Source organism: Hyperolius riggenbachi, chromosome 11 (genome assembly GCF_040937935.1).
Source record: "Hyperolius riggenbachi isolate aHypRig1 chromosome 11, aHypRig1.pri, whole genome shotgun sequence".
In the NCBI taxonomy this organism is placed as follows: domain Eukaryota; kingdom Metazoa; phylum Chordata; class Amphibia; order Anura; family Hyperoliidae; genus Hyperolius; species Hyperolius riggenbachi.
Window position 1 is genome coordinate 250,502,090 of NC_090656.1, and position 11,908 is coordinate 250,513,997.

At 49.7% G+C, this 11,908-nt stretch overlaps 1 protein-coding gene across 1 annotated transcript; it reads left to right on the top strand.

Annotated features, from left to right (window-relative positions):
• Window positions 1-421: 421 nt before the first annotated feature.
• Window positions 422-5,474, top strand: LOC137537988 (uncharacterized). The gene is made up of 2 exons (XM_068259907.1): window positions 422-1,260; window positions 4,885-5,474. Exons 1-2 carry the CDS (start codon window positions 465-467, stop codon window positions 5,472-5,474), a joined length of 1,386 nt encoding a protein of 461 aa, XP_068116008.1. The 5' UTR covers window positions 422-464.
• The last annotated feature ends 6,434 nt before the right edge of the window (window positions 5,475-11,908 follow it).

Here is an 11,908-nt window from a genome sequence, read left to right on the forward strand (position 1 = left end):
ACTTTTATTTGCTTAGTTTTGAATAGGCTGGAGTAGAATTAGAGAGATGATTTATATGAGAAGATTACTGCTCCATATAAAGGCAGGCAAATAAAGACTTGGCACTGGTCCTCATCCTCCTACGAATGCTGTATCTGTTACTGCCACACATTTCTAAATTTGTATCTCCCTACGTATGCTGTATCTGTTACTGCCAGTGCCACACATTTCTGAGTGTGTATTCTCCTACGTATGCTGTATCAGAGAGGGTCCGTAGCTGTAGCGCAGCGGAATGCGGAGGGCCCGGGCATGATGGGGTAGCCGTCTCCCCGGCAGTGTAGGGGTTAGCGTGGGTTGGGGGCGGTGCAGGCTAGGAGGCAGCACAGAGAGAAGGAGGGGGCGGGTGTTGGTGGTGAGGGGAGTGTCAGTCTTTCCCGGGCAAGGCGGCGGAAGTAGCGGGGCGGGCACTTCCGGTTTGAGCAGCAATGGAAGAAGCTGCTTGCCGGACGCCCGCTGCTCCCGCTGACATGGAGGGACTGGAGCTATTGGTTGCCCGGATCCGGGCAGAGGCAGGAACGAGGGGCCCCTCATGGGTCACGGTCCAACTGGCGGCCATGGGAGCAGGCACCTCAGCGGAGGCTGCGGCAGACAGCGCGCCGCTGGCGGCGGCAGAGCCCAGCGCTCCCCCAGCAGAAGCAGGTGAGCAGAGAGGAGAGGTGAGGAGACAGTCCAGGCCTCCGGAGAGGCTAAGCCCAGACCCCCATGCAGGAGCGCGGCGTCGCTCAGGGAGCCCCATTAGGGACCCTCCGCCCCCCCCAGCAAAGCGCACTCAGAAAACCCGGGGGTCCGGCGGGAGGAATCCCACCCAACACCGGGATTCGTCCGGAGCAGGGCCATCCAGCGCGGCCGGTTCCTCCCACCAGCAGGCAGCAAGAGGGGATGCGGCCATTAGTCCCCGCGCGGCGCGGCAGACTAAGCGGGCCCAGCACAAGGATGGCCATCACACGGGTGCCGCCCCTCCTTCCGCGGCGGCAGCCCACCATACTCAGGGCGGGAATAGGAGCTCCGCAGCCAAGGGCAAGTCGAAGGGATCCGCCAAGAAGAAACGCAGGCAAGACAGCGGTTTGCAGCAGCAGCAGACGCGGCAAGAGCAGCACAGCAGGAGCCTTGCACATGGGGACGGCTCTGCTTCCGAGGTCGATTCTGTAGCAGAGGACGATGACGGCACAGCGGGTGGATCCGGCATGACGGCTGGCAGGGACTTGCGTCCGGGGCAGCCAGGTGAGACCAATTTAGCCGCAGTAAATGCCTTAGCCACGTTATTGTTGGGGATTGGTGGGGGTCATCAGGGGGGGGCTGGGGGCGTGTCAGTAGTGCCAGGGTCGCAGCCAGGGCAGACGCAGCCTTCACCTTCCACGGCGCTAGTAGTGCCGCCAATCGGGTCACCTTTGTCACCGGTGGGAGCTTGGGCGCCCGCACCCCCAGTAGTGGCGTCACATGCGGGGTTAGTACCCTTGGGGGCCCCCTTACCCCTGGCAGCAGGTGCGGGCGCGCGGGGGGTGGTTCAGGTGGCGCAGCCTGTTACGCCGGGATTGGATAGTGTGCAGTCGGAGGTGGCGGTTCAGACGGAGGGGACGGGGTGTGATTCTACTTTGTCTAGTGGGGGGGGCCAGGTGCGTTTAGCAGATGCATCGCACGCGGAGCTTTACATTTGTTTTAATGGTCTTCTTGGTTCCCATCTGAAGCAAGAAGTGAAGGAACGCATCTGGAGGGGCGAATATATCGAGATATTTTCGCTCCTTCAGCTGGAAAAGTTCAATTTAGATAAGGGTAAGCCGGATGAGAAGAAGAGGGAGGAGGAGCGGCGTTATAGACTGATTCCCCGCACGTTCCAGAACTGGTTCCAGGCTTTTTCAATCATGGCTAGCGTGATTGGGGAAAAACAGCCCGAGCATTGCTCGGCGTTGTTTGGTTATATGGACTCGATCGGGGAGGCTCATCGGTCGTACGGTGGGAACGCTTGGCTACGGTACGATGAGCAGTTCAGGCAGGAGAAGGCGGTAAGGCCTGTGATCCGCTGGGATCACAAGGATATTACCTTGTGGATGCGGCTGATGATCCCGGCCAGAACCACTCAGTCCTTTCCCGCGGTGGCCGGCGGGTCGGCCACTACTGGCCAGCCGGCTAACCGAGGAAAGGGCATATGCTGGCAGTACAACGACGGATCCTGTCGTTTCGGTCAGTCCTGCCGCTTTAAGCACGAGTGCTCCAATTGCGGAGGCTCACATGCGGCTGCCAGGTGCTACAAGCAGCGAAGGGCAAGGTCTGGGGATTCTGCACGTAAGAGGGACGACACCGGTGAAGGGGGTAGAGATGGCGCGCTTTCTAAACAGGTATCCTGAGCGGGAGGTGGCCGAATTCTTGAGGTCGGGCTTTGAGGAGGGTTTCCGGATCAAAAGTAGTTGTTTGTTGCGGTCGGAGCCCCCCTTTCGGAACTTGAAGTCTGCCTATGAGTTCCCAGAGGTCGTGGATACGAAGATTGCGAAGGAAGTGGCGGCGGGTCGTTTGGCTGGTCCGTTCACTTCTCGGCCCTTAGCTGATTTAATTGTGTCCCCGTTGGGTGTGGTTCCCAAAAAAGAACCGGGGTCTTTTCGGTTAATACATCATTTGTCGTTTCCTCGTGGTTCGTCGGTTAACGATGGTTTGCTAGGCGATGATACGTCAGTGGTGTACACTTCATTCGACGCGGCTCTATGCTGGGTCAGGCGCTTGGGTCAAGGGTCGTGGTTGGCAAAAACCGATATTGAATCGGCTTTTCGGCTGCTGCCCGTTCATCCTTCCAGTTTTCGTTTGTTAGGTTGTTTTTGGAAAGGTGAGTATTTCGTAGACCGGTGCCTACCCATGGGGTGCTCAATTTCCTGCGCGTATTTTGAGCGGTTTAGCACGTTTTTGGAGTGGGTCGTAAAGGATATGTCGAGCGTACCATCAATTATACATTATCTCGACGATTTTTTGTTTATGGGAGCAGCGGGTTCCCCTGATTGTGCCTATGCATTGGCTAACATGCGGCACGTCTGTGAACGCTTCGGGGTCCCACTTGCGGAGGATAAGACGGAGGGCCCGGTCACGTCGCTAAAATTCTTAGGCATCACCATAGACACTGTTGCTATGGAATGCAGTTTGCCGACCGACAAGGTGGAGAACTTAAGGGAGACCATTTTGGCCGCGATTCATAGCAAGAAAATAACTTTGCGGGAGATGCAGTCTATGCTAGGTAAGTTGAATTTTGCCTGCAGAATAATGCCCATGGGGCGGATCTTCTGCAGGCGCCTGGCTATGGCTACTGCTGGGATAGCGGCGCCACACCACCGGATTCGGTTAACGGCGGATCTCAAGTCGGACCTGCAGGTGTGGTTGATTTTCTTGTCAGACTTCAATTGTAAGTCCCTGTGGATGCAGGAAACGGTGAGTAACTCGGACTTAGAGCTTTTCACGGATGCGTCGGGCGCCCATGGTTTTGGTGCTTTTTTCGCGGGTCGATGGTGTGCGGTTCCTTGGGACAGGTCCTGGGTGGAGGCGGGTTATACTTCCAATCTGGTGTTATTGGAGCTTTTTCCCATAGTGGTGGCGGTTCAGATTTGGGGACAGCAGCTGGCCAATAGGCAAGTCAAGATCAATTGCGACAACATGGGAGTGGTATTGGCGATCAACAGGTGTTCGGCATCCTCTCCCCCGGTGATAAGTCTGATGCGGCAATTGGTCTTGGACTGTTTACGTTTTAATATTTATTTGTTTGCGGTACATCTGCCAGGGGTTGATAACGTGGTCGCTGATGCACTTTCTCGATTTCAGTGGGACAGATTCCGGGCGGCGGTTCCCACGGCGGAAGAACGTGGGGTTCCTTGCCCGTCCACGGCGTGGAGGATTCCTTTCGAGCGGTATCCTTCATGATTGGGAGATCCTTGTCCGAGTCGTCGGCAGCAGCGTACACGTTGGTATGGAACGCGTGGGATGCTTTGCTGATACAAGTGGGCGGTTGTGCTTCAGACGAGCAGCGGCTGTGTTTGCTACTATATTTCCTGGGTACTAATTTCGTGGAAGGCATTTCGGTGTCGGCAGTGCTCAAAAAGTTAGCAGCTCTGGCTTTTTGGTTTAAAGTTAGGGGGTTCTCGGACGTGACTAAAGATTTTCGGGTAAGACAGGCGGTAAAGGGGTACCGGGTGGGAGCCATTCGCAGGGAAGCAAGACGCCCGGTGACTTTTGAATTGTTGGGTAGGCTGGCGGAGGCGCTGCCAGGCTTGTGTTTTTCAAGCTATGAGTGCGGACTTTTTCAGACCGCATTTGTGCTAGCCTTTTTTGGGGCATTTAGAATCGGGGAATTAGTGAGTAGGAATAAGTCAGGAGTGGGAGGCATCCTCGCGGAACATGTTACCGTCCTCGCGGATTCGGTGGTCATTTATTTACCGCGCTCAAAGACCGACCAACGGGGAAAGGGCCGGTCCATCACACTTTTCCAGATCGGTGGACCGTTATGCCCTCTTTTAAACGTACAGAGCTTGATGACAGTTCGCCCTGCTCAATCGCTAGTGTTTCTGGTCCATTCGGATGGCACAGCTTTGTCCCGTTTTCAGTTTGTCACGATATTTAGAAAATGCTTGGCTCATCTCGGCCTCCCTTTCCTGGAGTTTGCCTCCCACTCTTTTCGCATTGGGGCGGCCACTGAGGCGTCACGGTGGGGATTGAGCGAGGGGGTCATAAAGCAGATAGGGCGTTGGGAGTCAGCTCGGTACAGGACATATGTCAGACCCCATTTAGTGTAAAGGGGGGGGGGGGGGGGGGGTTGTCTTGGGGGATCCGGGCGAAAAAAAAAAAAAAATGCTGTCAGTTTTTGTTCTTTTGTTGCAGGTCCGCAGGTTGTGGTCTGGATCGTAGGGCACTCCTACGTCAGCAGGGGGGCGAGAAGGGCCGATGTTAGGCCTGAGGGCCGGCAGCTCGGCTTTCCCAGGGATCAGGTACGTATCCGGTGGATAGGTTTCCCTGGGATGGTGTGGCCCAGCCTTCTGCCGGAGCTACATACTTTAGCACGTTTAGATAGGCCCCCCGATATCCTGGTGTTGCATGTAGGGGGGAACGATCTGGCCGCTAGGTCCACCAGGGTGGTCATCAAGGAGGTCAAGTTTGACTTCTTGAGGATCCGGTCCCTGTTCCCAGAGACCATTGTGGTGTGGTCAGACATTGTGGCCCGGGGTTACTGGAGGTTGGCCAATTCTGTCCTGAAAATTAACAAAGCTAGAATTAAGCTAAACAAAGAGGTGGCGAGGTTCTTCATAAGGAACGGAGGGTTGGCCATACGGCATTTCGAGTTGGAGGAGGAGATTGAACTGTTCCTAAAGAGAGACGGGGTGCATCTTAATGACATTGGGATGGACTTATGGGCCCTGGGCATCGAGGATGGGATTCAGCGAGCTCTGAGGTTGGGGGCCTCAAGGGCATAAGGGGTCACGCCCTTGTCGTGGTGGAGGGGTAAAAAGGGGCTCCGGAGGTTAGTGCCTTGGGAAGGAGATTTGTCATGGGACGAATCCGCTGGTTTTGAAGAAGGAAAGCAAGAGAGAGACGACTTTGGGGCATGCAGCTGTCCCCGAGCCGAGCTACGCGGCTGGGGGCCGGTACAAGGCTGCATGTCACACGGGTGTTTTTGGAGTACGATTTTCGGTGCCTCCGGACCCTTTTACCCCAGTTCTTGATGGAGATCGTTTTAGTTATGTTGTGGTTTCTATTTGGTTTGGAACATTGTTAATTGGCTGAATAAAGAAGGGGCTGCTATGGCCTTAAATTAATCCAATGCCAGGTAGTCCGTGTCTATTATTTTTGGAGTTTTTAAGTCAAGGGGGAATGTGGGGTCTCTGGGGGGTAAGGGGAAGTAGGCTCTACCATTATCAAGAGAGGGTCCGTAGCTGTAGCGCAGCGGAATGCGGAGGGCCTGGGCATGATGGGGTAGCCGTCTCCCCGGCAGTGTAGGGGTTAGCGTGGGTTGGGGGCGGTGCAGGCTAGGAGGCAGCACAGAGAGAAGGAGGGGGCGGGTGTTGGTGGTGAGGGGAGTGTCAGTCTTTCCCGGGCAAGGCGGCGGAAGTAGCGGGGCGGGCACTTCCGGTTTGAGCAGCAATGGAAGAAGCTCCCTCCCTCCCTCCCTTTATGTTTTTTGTTGTGTGTGTTTTGCTCTTGTTTGTCATTGCAGCCGGAGGGGTAAAAAGGGGCTCCGGAGGTTAGTGCCTTGGGAAGGAGATTTGTCATGGGACGAATCCGCTGGTTTTGAAGAAGGAAAGCAAGAGAGAGACGACTTTGGGGCATGCAGCTGTCCCCGAGCCGAGCTACGCGGCTGGGGGCCGGTACAAGGCTGCATGTCACACGGGTGTTTTTGGAGTACGATTTTCGGTGCCTCCGGACCCTTTTACCCCAGTTCTTGATGGAGATCGTTTTAGTTATGTTGTGGTTTCTATTTGGTTTGGAACATTGTTAATTGGCTGAATAAAGAAGGGGCTGCTATGGCCTTAAATTAATCCAATGCCAGGTAGTCCGTGTCTATTATTTTTGGAGTTTTTAAGTCAAGGGGGAATGTGGGGTCTCTGGGGGGTAAGGGGAAGTAGGCTCTACCATTATCATGTCACTGTCATACATTTCTGAGTGTGCATCCTCCTACGTATGCTGTATCTGTTACTGTCATACATTTCTGAGTGTGTATCCTCCTACGTATGCTGTATCTGTTACTGTCACACATTTCTGGGTGTGTATCCTCCTACGTATGCTGTATCTGTTACTGCCACACATTTCTGAGTGTGTATCCTCCTACATATGCTGTATCTGTCACTGTCATACATTTCTGAGTGTGCATCCTCCTACGTATGCTGTATCTGTTACTGTCACACATTTCTGAGTGTGTATCCTCCTACATATGCTGTATCTGTTACTGCCATACATTTCTGAGTGTGCATCCTCCTACGTATGCTGTATCTGTTACTGTCACACATTTCTGAGTGTGTATCCTCCTACGTATGCTGTATCTGTTACTGTCATACATTTCTGAGTGTGCATCCTCCTACGTATGCTGTATCTGTTACTGCCATACATTTCTGAGTGTGCATCCTCCTACGAATGCTGTATCTGTTACTGCCATACATTTCTGAGTGTGTATCCTCCTACGTATGCTGTATCTGTTACTGCCACACATTTCTGAGTGTTCATCCTCCTACGTATGCTGTATCTGTTACTGCCACACATTTCTGAGTGTGTATTCTCCTACGTATGCTGTATCTGTCACTGTCATACATTTCTGAGTGTGCATCCTCCTACCTATGCTGTATCTGTTACTGTCACACATTTCTGAGTGTGTATACTCCTACGTATGATGTATATGTTACTGCCATGCATTTCTGAGTGTGTATCCTCCTACGTATGCTGTATCTGTTACTGCCACACATTTCTGAGTGTTTATCCTCCTACGAATGCTGTATCCGTTACTGCCACACATTTCTGAGTGTGTATCCTCCTACATATACTGTATCTGTTACTGTCACACATTTCTGAGTGTGTATCCACCTACGTATGCTGTATCTGTTACTGTCACACATTTCTGAGTGTGTATCCTCCTACGTATACTGTATCTGTTACTGTCACACATTTCTGAGTGTGTATCCTCCTACGTATGCTGTATCTGTTACTGTCACACATTTCTGAGTGTGTATCCTCCTACGTATGCTGTATCTGTTACTGCCACACATTTCTGAGTGTGTATCCTCCTACGTATGCTGTATCTGTTACTGTCACACATTTCTGAGTGTTTATCCTCCTACGTATGCTGTATCTGTTACTGTCACACATTTCTGAGTGTTTATCCTCCTACGAATGCTGTATCCGTTACTGCCACACATTTCTGAGTGTGCATCCTCCTACGTATGCTGTATCTGTTACTGCCACACATTTCTGAGTGTGTATTCTCCTACGTATGCTGTATCTGTCACTGTCATACATTTCTGAGTGTGCATCCTCCTACCTATGCTGTATCTGTTACTGTCACACATTTCTGAGTGTGTATACTCCTACGTATGATGTATATGTTACTGCCATGCATTTCTGAGTGTGTATCCTCCTACGTATGCTGTATCTGTTACTGCCACACATTTCTGAGTGTTTATCCTCCTACGAATGCTGTATCCGTTACTGCCACACATTTCTGAGTGTGTATCCTCCTACGTATACTGTATCTGTTACTGTCACACATTTCTGAATGTGTATCCTCCTACGTATGCTGTATCTGTTACTGTCACACATTTCTGAGTGTGTATCCTCCTACGTATACTGTATCTGTTACTGTCACACATTTCTGAGTGTGTATCCTCCTACGTATGCTGTATCTGTTACTGTCACACATTTCTGAGTGTGTATCCTCCTACGTATGCTGTATCTGTTACTGCCACACATTTCTGAGTGTGTATCCTCCTACGTATGCTGTATCTGTTACTGTCACACATTTCTGAGTGTTTATCCTCCTACGAATGCTGTATCCGTTACTGCCACACATTTCTGAGTGTGTATCCTCCTACGTATGCTGTATCTGTTACTGCCACACATTTCTGAGTGTGTATTCTCCTACGTATGCTGTATCTGTTACTGTCATACATTTCTGAGTGTGCATCCTCCTACCTATGCTGTATCTGTTACTGTCACACATTTCTGAGTGTGTATACTCCTACGTATGATGTATATGTTACTGCCATGCATTTCTGAGTGTGTATCCTCCTACGTATGCTGTATCTGTTACTGCCACACATTTCTGAGTGTTTATCCTCCTACGTATACTGTATCTGTTACTGTCATACATTTCTGAGTGTGTATCCTCCTACGTATACTGTATCTGTTACTGTCACACATTTCTGAGTGTGTATCCTCCTACGTATGCTGTATCTGTTACTGTCACACATTTCTGAGTGTGTATCCTCCTACGTATACTGTATCTGTTACTGTCACATTTCTGAGTGTGTATCCTCCTACGTATGCTGTATCCGTTACTGTCACACATTTCTGAGTGTGTATCCTCCTACGTATGCTGTATCCGTTACTGCCATGCATTTCTGAGTGTGTATCCTCCTACGTATGCTGTATCTGTTACTGTCACACATTTCTGAGTGTGTATCCTCCTACGTATGCTGTATCTGTTACTGCCATGCATTTCTGAGTGTGTATCCTCCTACGTATGCTGTATCTGTTACTGCCACACATTTCTGAGTGTGTATCCTCCTACGTATGCTGTATCTGTTACTGTCACACATTTCTGAGTGTGTATCCTCCTACGTATGCTGTATCTGTTACTGCCACACATTTCTGAGTGTGTATCCTCCTACGTATGCTGTATCTGTTACTGCCACACATTTCTGAGTGTGTATCCTCCTACGTATGCTGTATCTGTTACTGCCACACATTTCTGAGTGTGTATCCTCCTACGTATGCTGTATCCGTTACTGTCACACATTTCTGAGTGTGTATCCTCCTACGTATGCTGTATCCGTTACTGCCATGCATTTCTGAGTGTGTATCCTCCTACGTATGCTGTATCTGTTACTGTCACACATTTCTGAGTGTGTATCCTCCTACGTATGCTGTATCTGTTACTGCCACACATTTCTGAGTGTGTATCCTCCTACGTATGCTGTATCTGTTACTGCCACACATTTCTGAGTGTGTATCCTCCTACGTATGCTGTATCTGTTACTGTCACACATTTCTGAGTGTGTATCCTCCTACGTATGCTGTATCTGTTACTGCCACACTTTCTGAGTGTGTATCCTCCTACGTATGCTGTATCTGTTACTGCCACACATTTCTGAGTGTGTATCCTCCTACGTATGCTGTATCTCTTACTGTCACACATTTCTGAGTGTGTATCCTCCTACTTATGCTGTATCTGTTACTGTCACACATTTCTGAGTGTGTATCCTCCTACGTATGCTGTATCCGTTACTGCCACACATTTCTGAGTGTGTATCCTCCTACGTATGCTGTATCTGTTACTGTCATACATTTCTGAGTGTTTATCCTCCTACGTATGCTGTATCTGTTACTGTCACACATTTCTGAGTGTGTATCCTCCTACGTATGCTGTATCTGTTACTGCCACACATTTCTGAGTGTGTATCCTCCTACGTATGCTGTATCTGTTACTGTCATACATTTCTGAGTGTGTATCCTCCTACGTATGCTGTATCTGTTACTGTCACACATTTCTGAGTGTTTATCCTCCTACGTATGCTGTATCCGTTACTGCCACACATTTCTGAGTGTGTATCCTCCTACGAATGCTGTATCTGTTACTGCCACACATTTCTGAGTGTGTATCCTCCTACGTATGCTGTTTCTGTTACTGTCACACATTTCTGAGTGTGTATCCTCCTACGAATGCTGTATCTGTTACTGCCACACATTTCTGAGTGTGTATCCTCCTACGAATGCTGTATCTGTTACTGCCACACATTTCTGAGTGTGTATCCTCCTACGTATGCTGTATCTGTTACTGTCACACATTTCTGAGTGTGTATCCTCCTACGTATGCTGTATCTGTTACTGCCACACATTTCTGAGTGTGTATCCTCCTACGTATGCTGTATCTGTTACTGTCATACATTTCTGAGTGTGTATCCTCCTACGAATGCTGTATCTGTTACTGCCACACATTTCTGAGTGTGTATCCTCCTACGTATGCTGTTTCTGTTACTGTCACACATTTCTGAGTGTGTATCCTCCTACGAATGCTGTATCTGTTACTGCCACACATTTCTGAGTGTGTATCCTCCTACGAATGCTGTATCTGTTACTGCCATGCATTTCTGAGTGTGTATCCTCCTACGAATGCTGTATCTGTTACTGCCACACATTTCTGAGTGTGTATCCTCCTACGTATGCTGTATCTGTTACTGTCACACATTTCTGAGTGTGCATCCTCCTACCTATGCTGTATCTGTTACTGACTGACACACATTTCTGAGTATGTATCCTCCTACGTATACTGTATCTGTTACTGCCACACATTTCTGAGTGTGTATCCTCCTACGTATGCTGTATCTGTTACTGTCACACATTTCTGAGTGTGCATCCTCCTACGTATGCTGTATCTGTTACTGTCACACATTTCTGAGTGTGTATCCTCCTACGTATGCTGTATCTGTTACTGCCACACATTTCTGAGTGTGTATCCTCCTACGTATGCTGTATCTGTTACTGCCACACATTTCTGAGTGTGCATCCTCCTACGTATGCTGTATCTGTTACTGCCATACATTTCTGAGTGTGTATCCTCCTACGTATGCTGTATCTGTTACTGCCACACATTTCTGAGTGTGCATCCTCCTACGTATGCTGTATCTGTTACTGCCACACATTTCTCAGTGTGTATCCTCCTACGTATACTGTATCTGTTACTGCCACACATTTCTGAGTGTGTATCCTCCTACGAATGCTGTATCTGTTACTGCCATGCATTTCTGAGTGTGTATCCTCCTACGTATGCTGTATCTGTTACTGACTGACACACATTTCTGAGTGTGTATCCTCCTACGTATGCTGTATCTGTTACTGCCACACATTTCTCAGTGTGTATCCTCCTACGTATGCTGTATCTGTTACTGCCACACATTTCTGAGTGTGTATCCTCCTACGTATGCTGTATCTGTTACTGCCACACATTTCTGAGTGTGCATCCTCCTACGTATGCTGTATCTGTTACTGCCATACATTTCTGAGTGTGTATCCTCCTACGTATGCTGTATCTGTTACTGCCACACATTTCTGAGTGTGCATCCTCCTACGTATGCTGTATCTGTTACTGCCACACATTTCTCAGTGTGTATCCTCCTACGTATACTGTATCTGTTACTGCCACACA

What these genes read in the sequence shown, in the direction of transcription:
- LOC137537988 (XM_068259907.1), top strand. Translation starts at nt 465, where the DNA reads ATGGAAGAAGCTGCTTGCCGGACGCCCGCTGCTCCCGCTGACATGGAG. An exon ending in CTTGCGTCCGGGGCAGCCAG is followed by an intron (nt 1,261 to 4,884) that starts GTGAGACCAATT and finishes CTTTTGTTGCAG; the next exon opens with GTCCGCAGGTTGTGGTCTGG.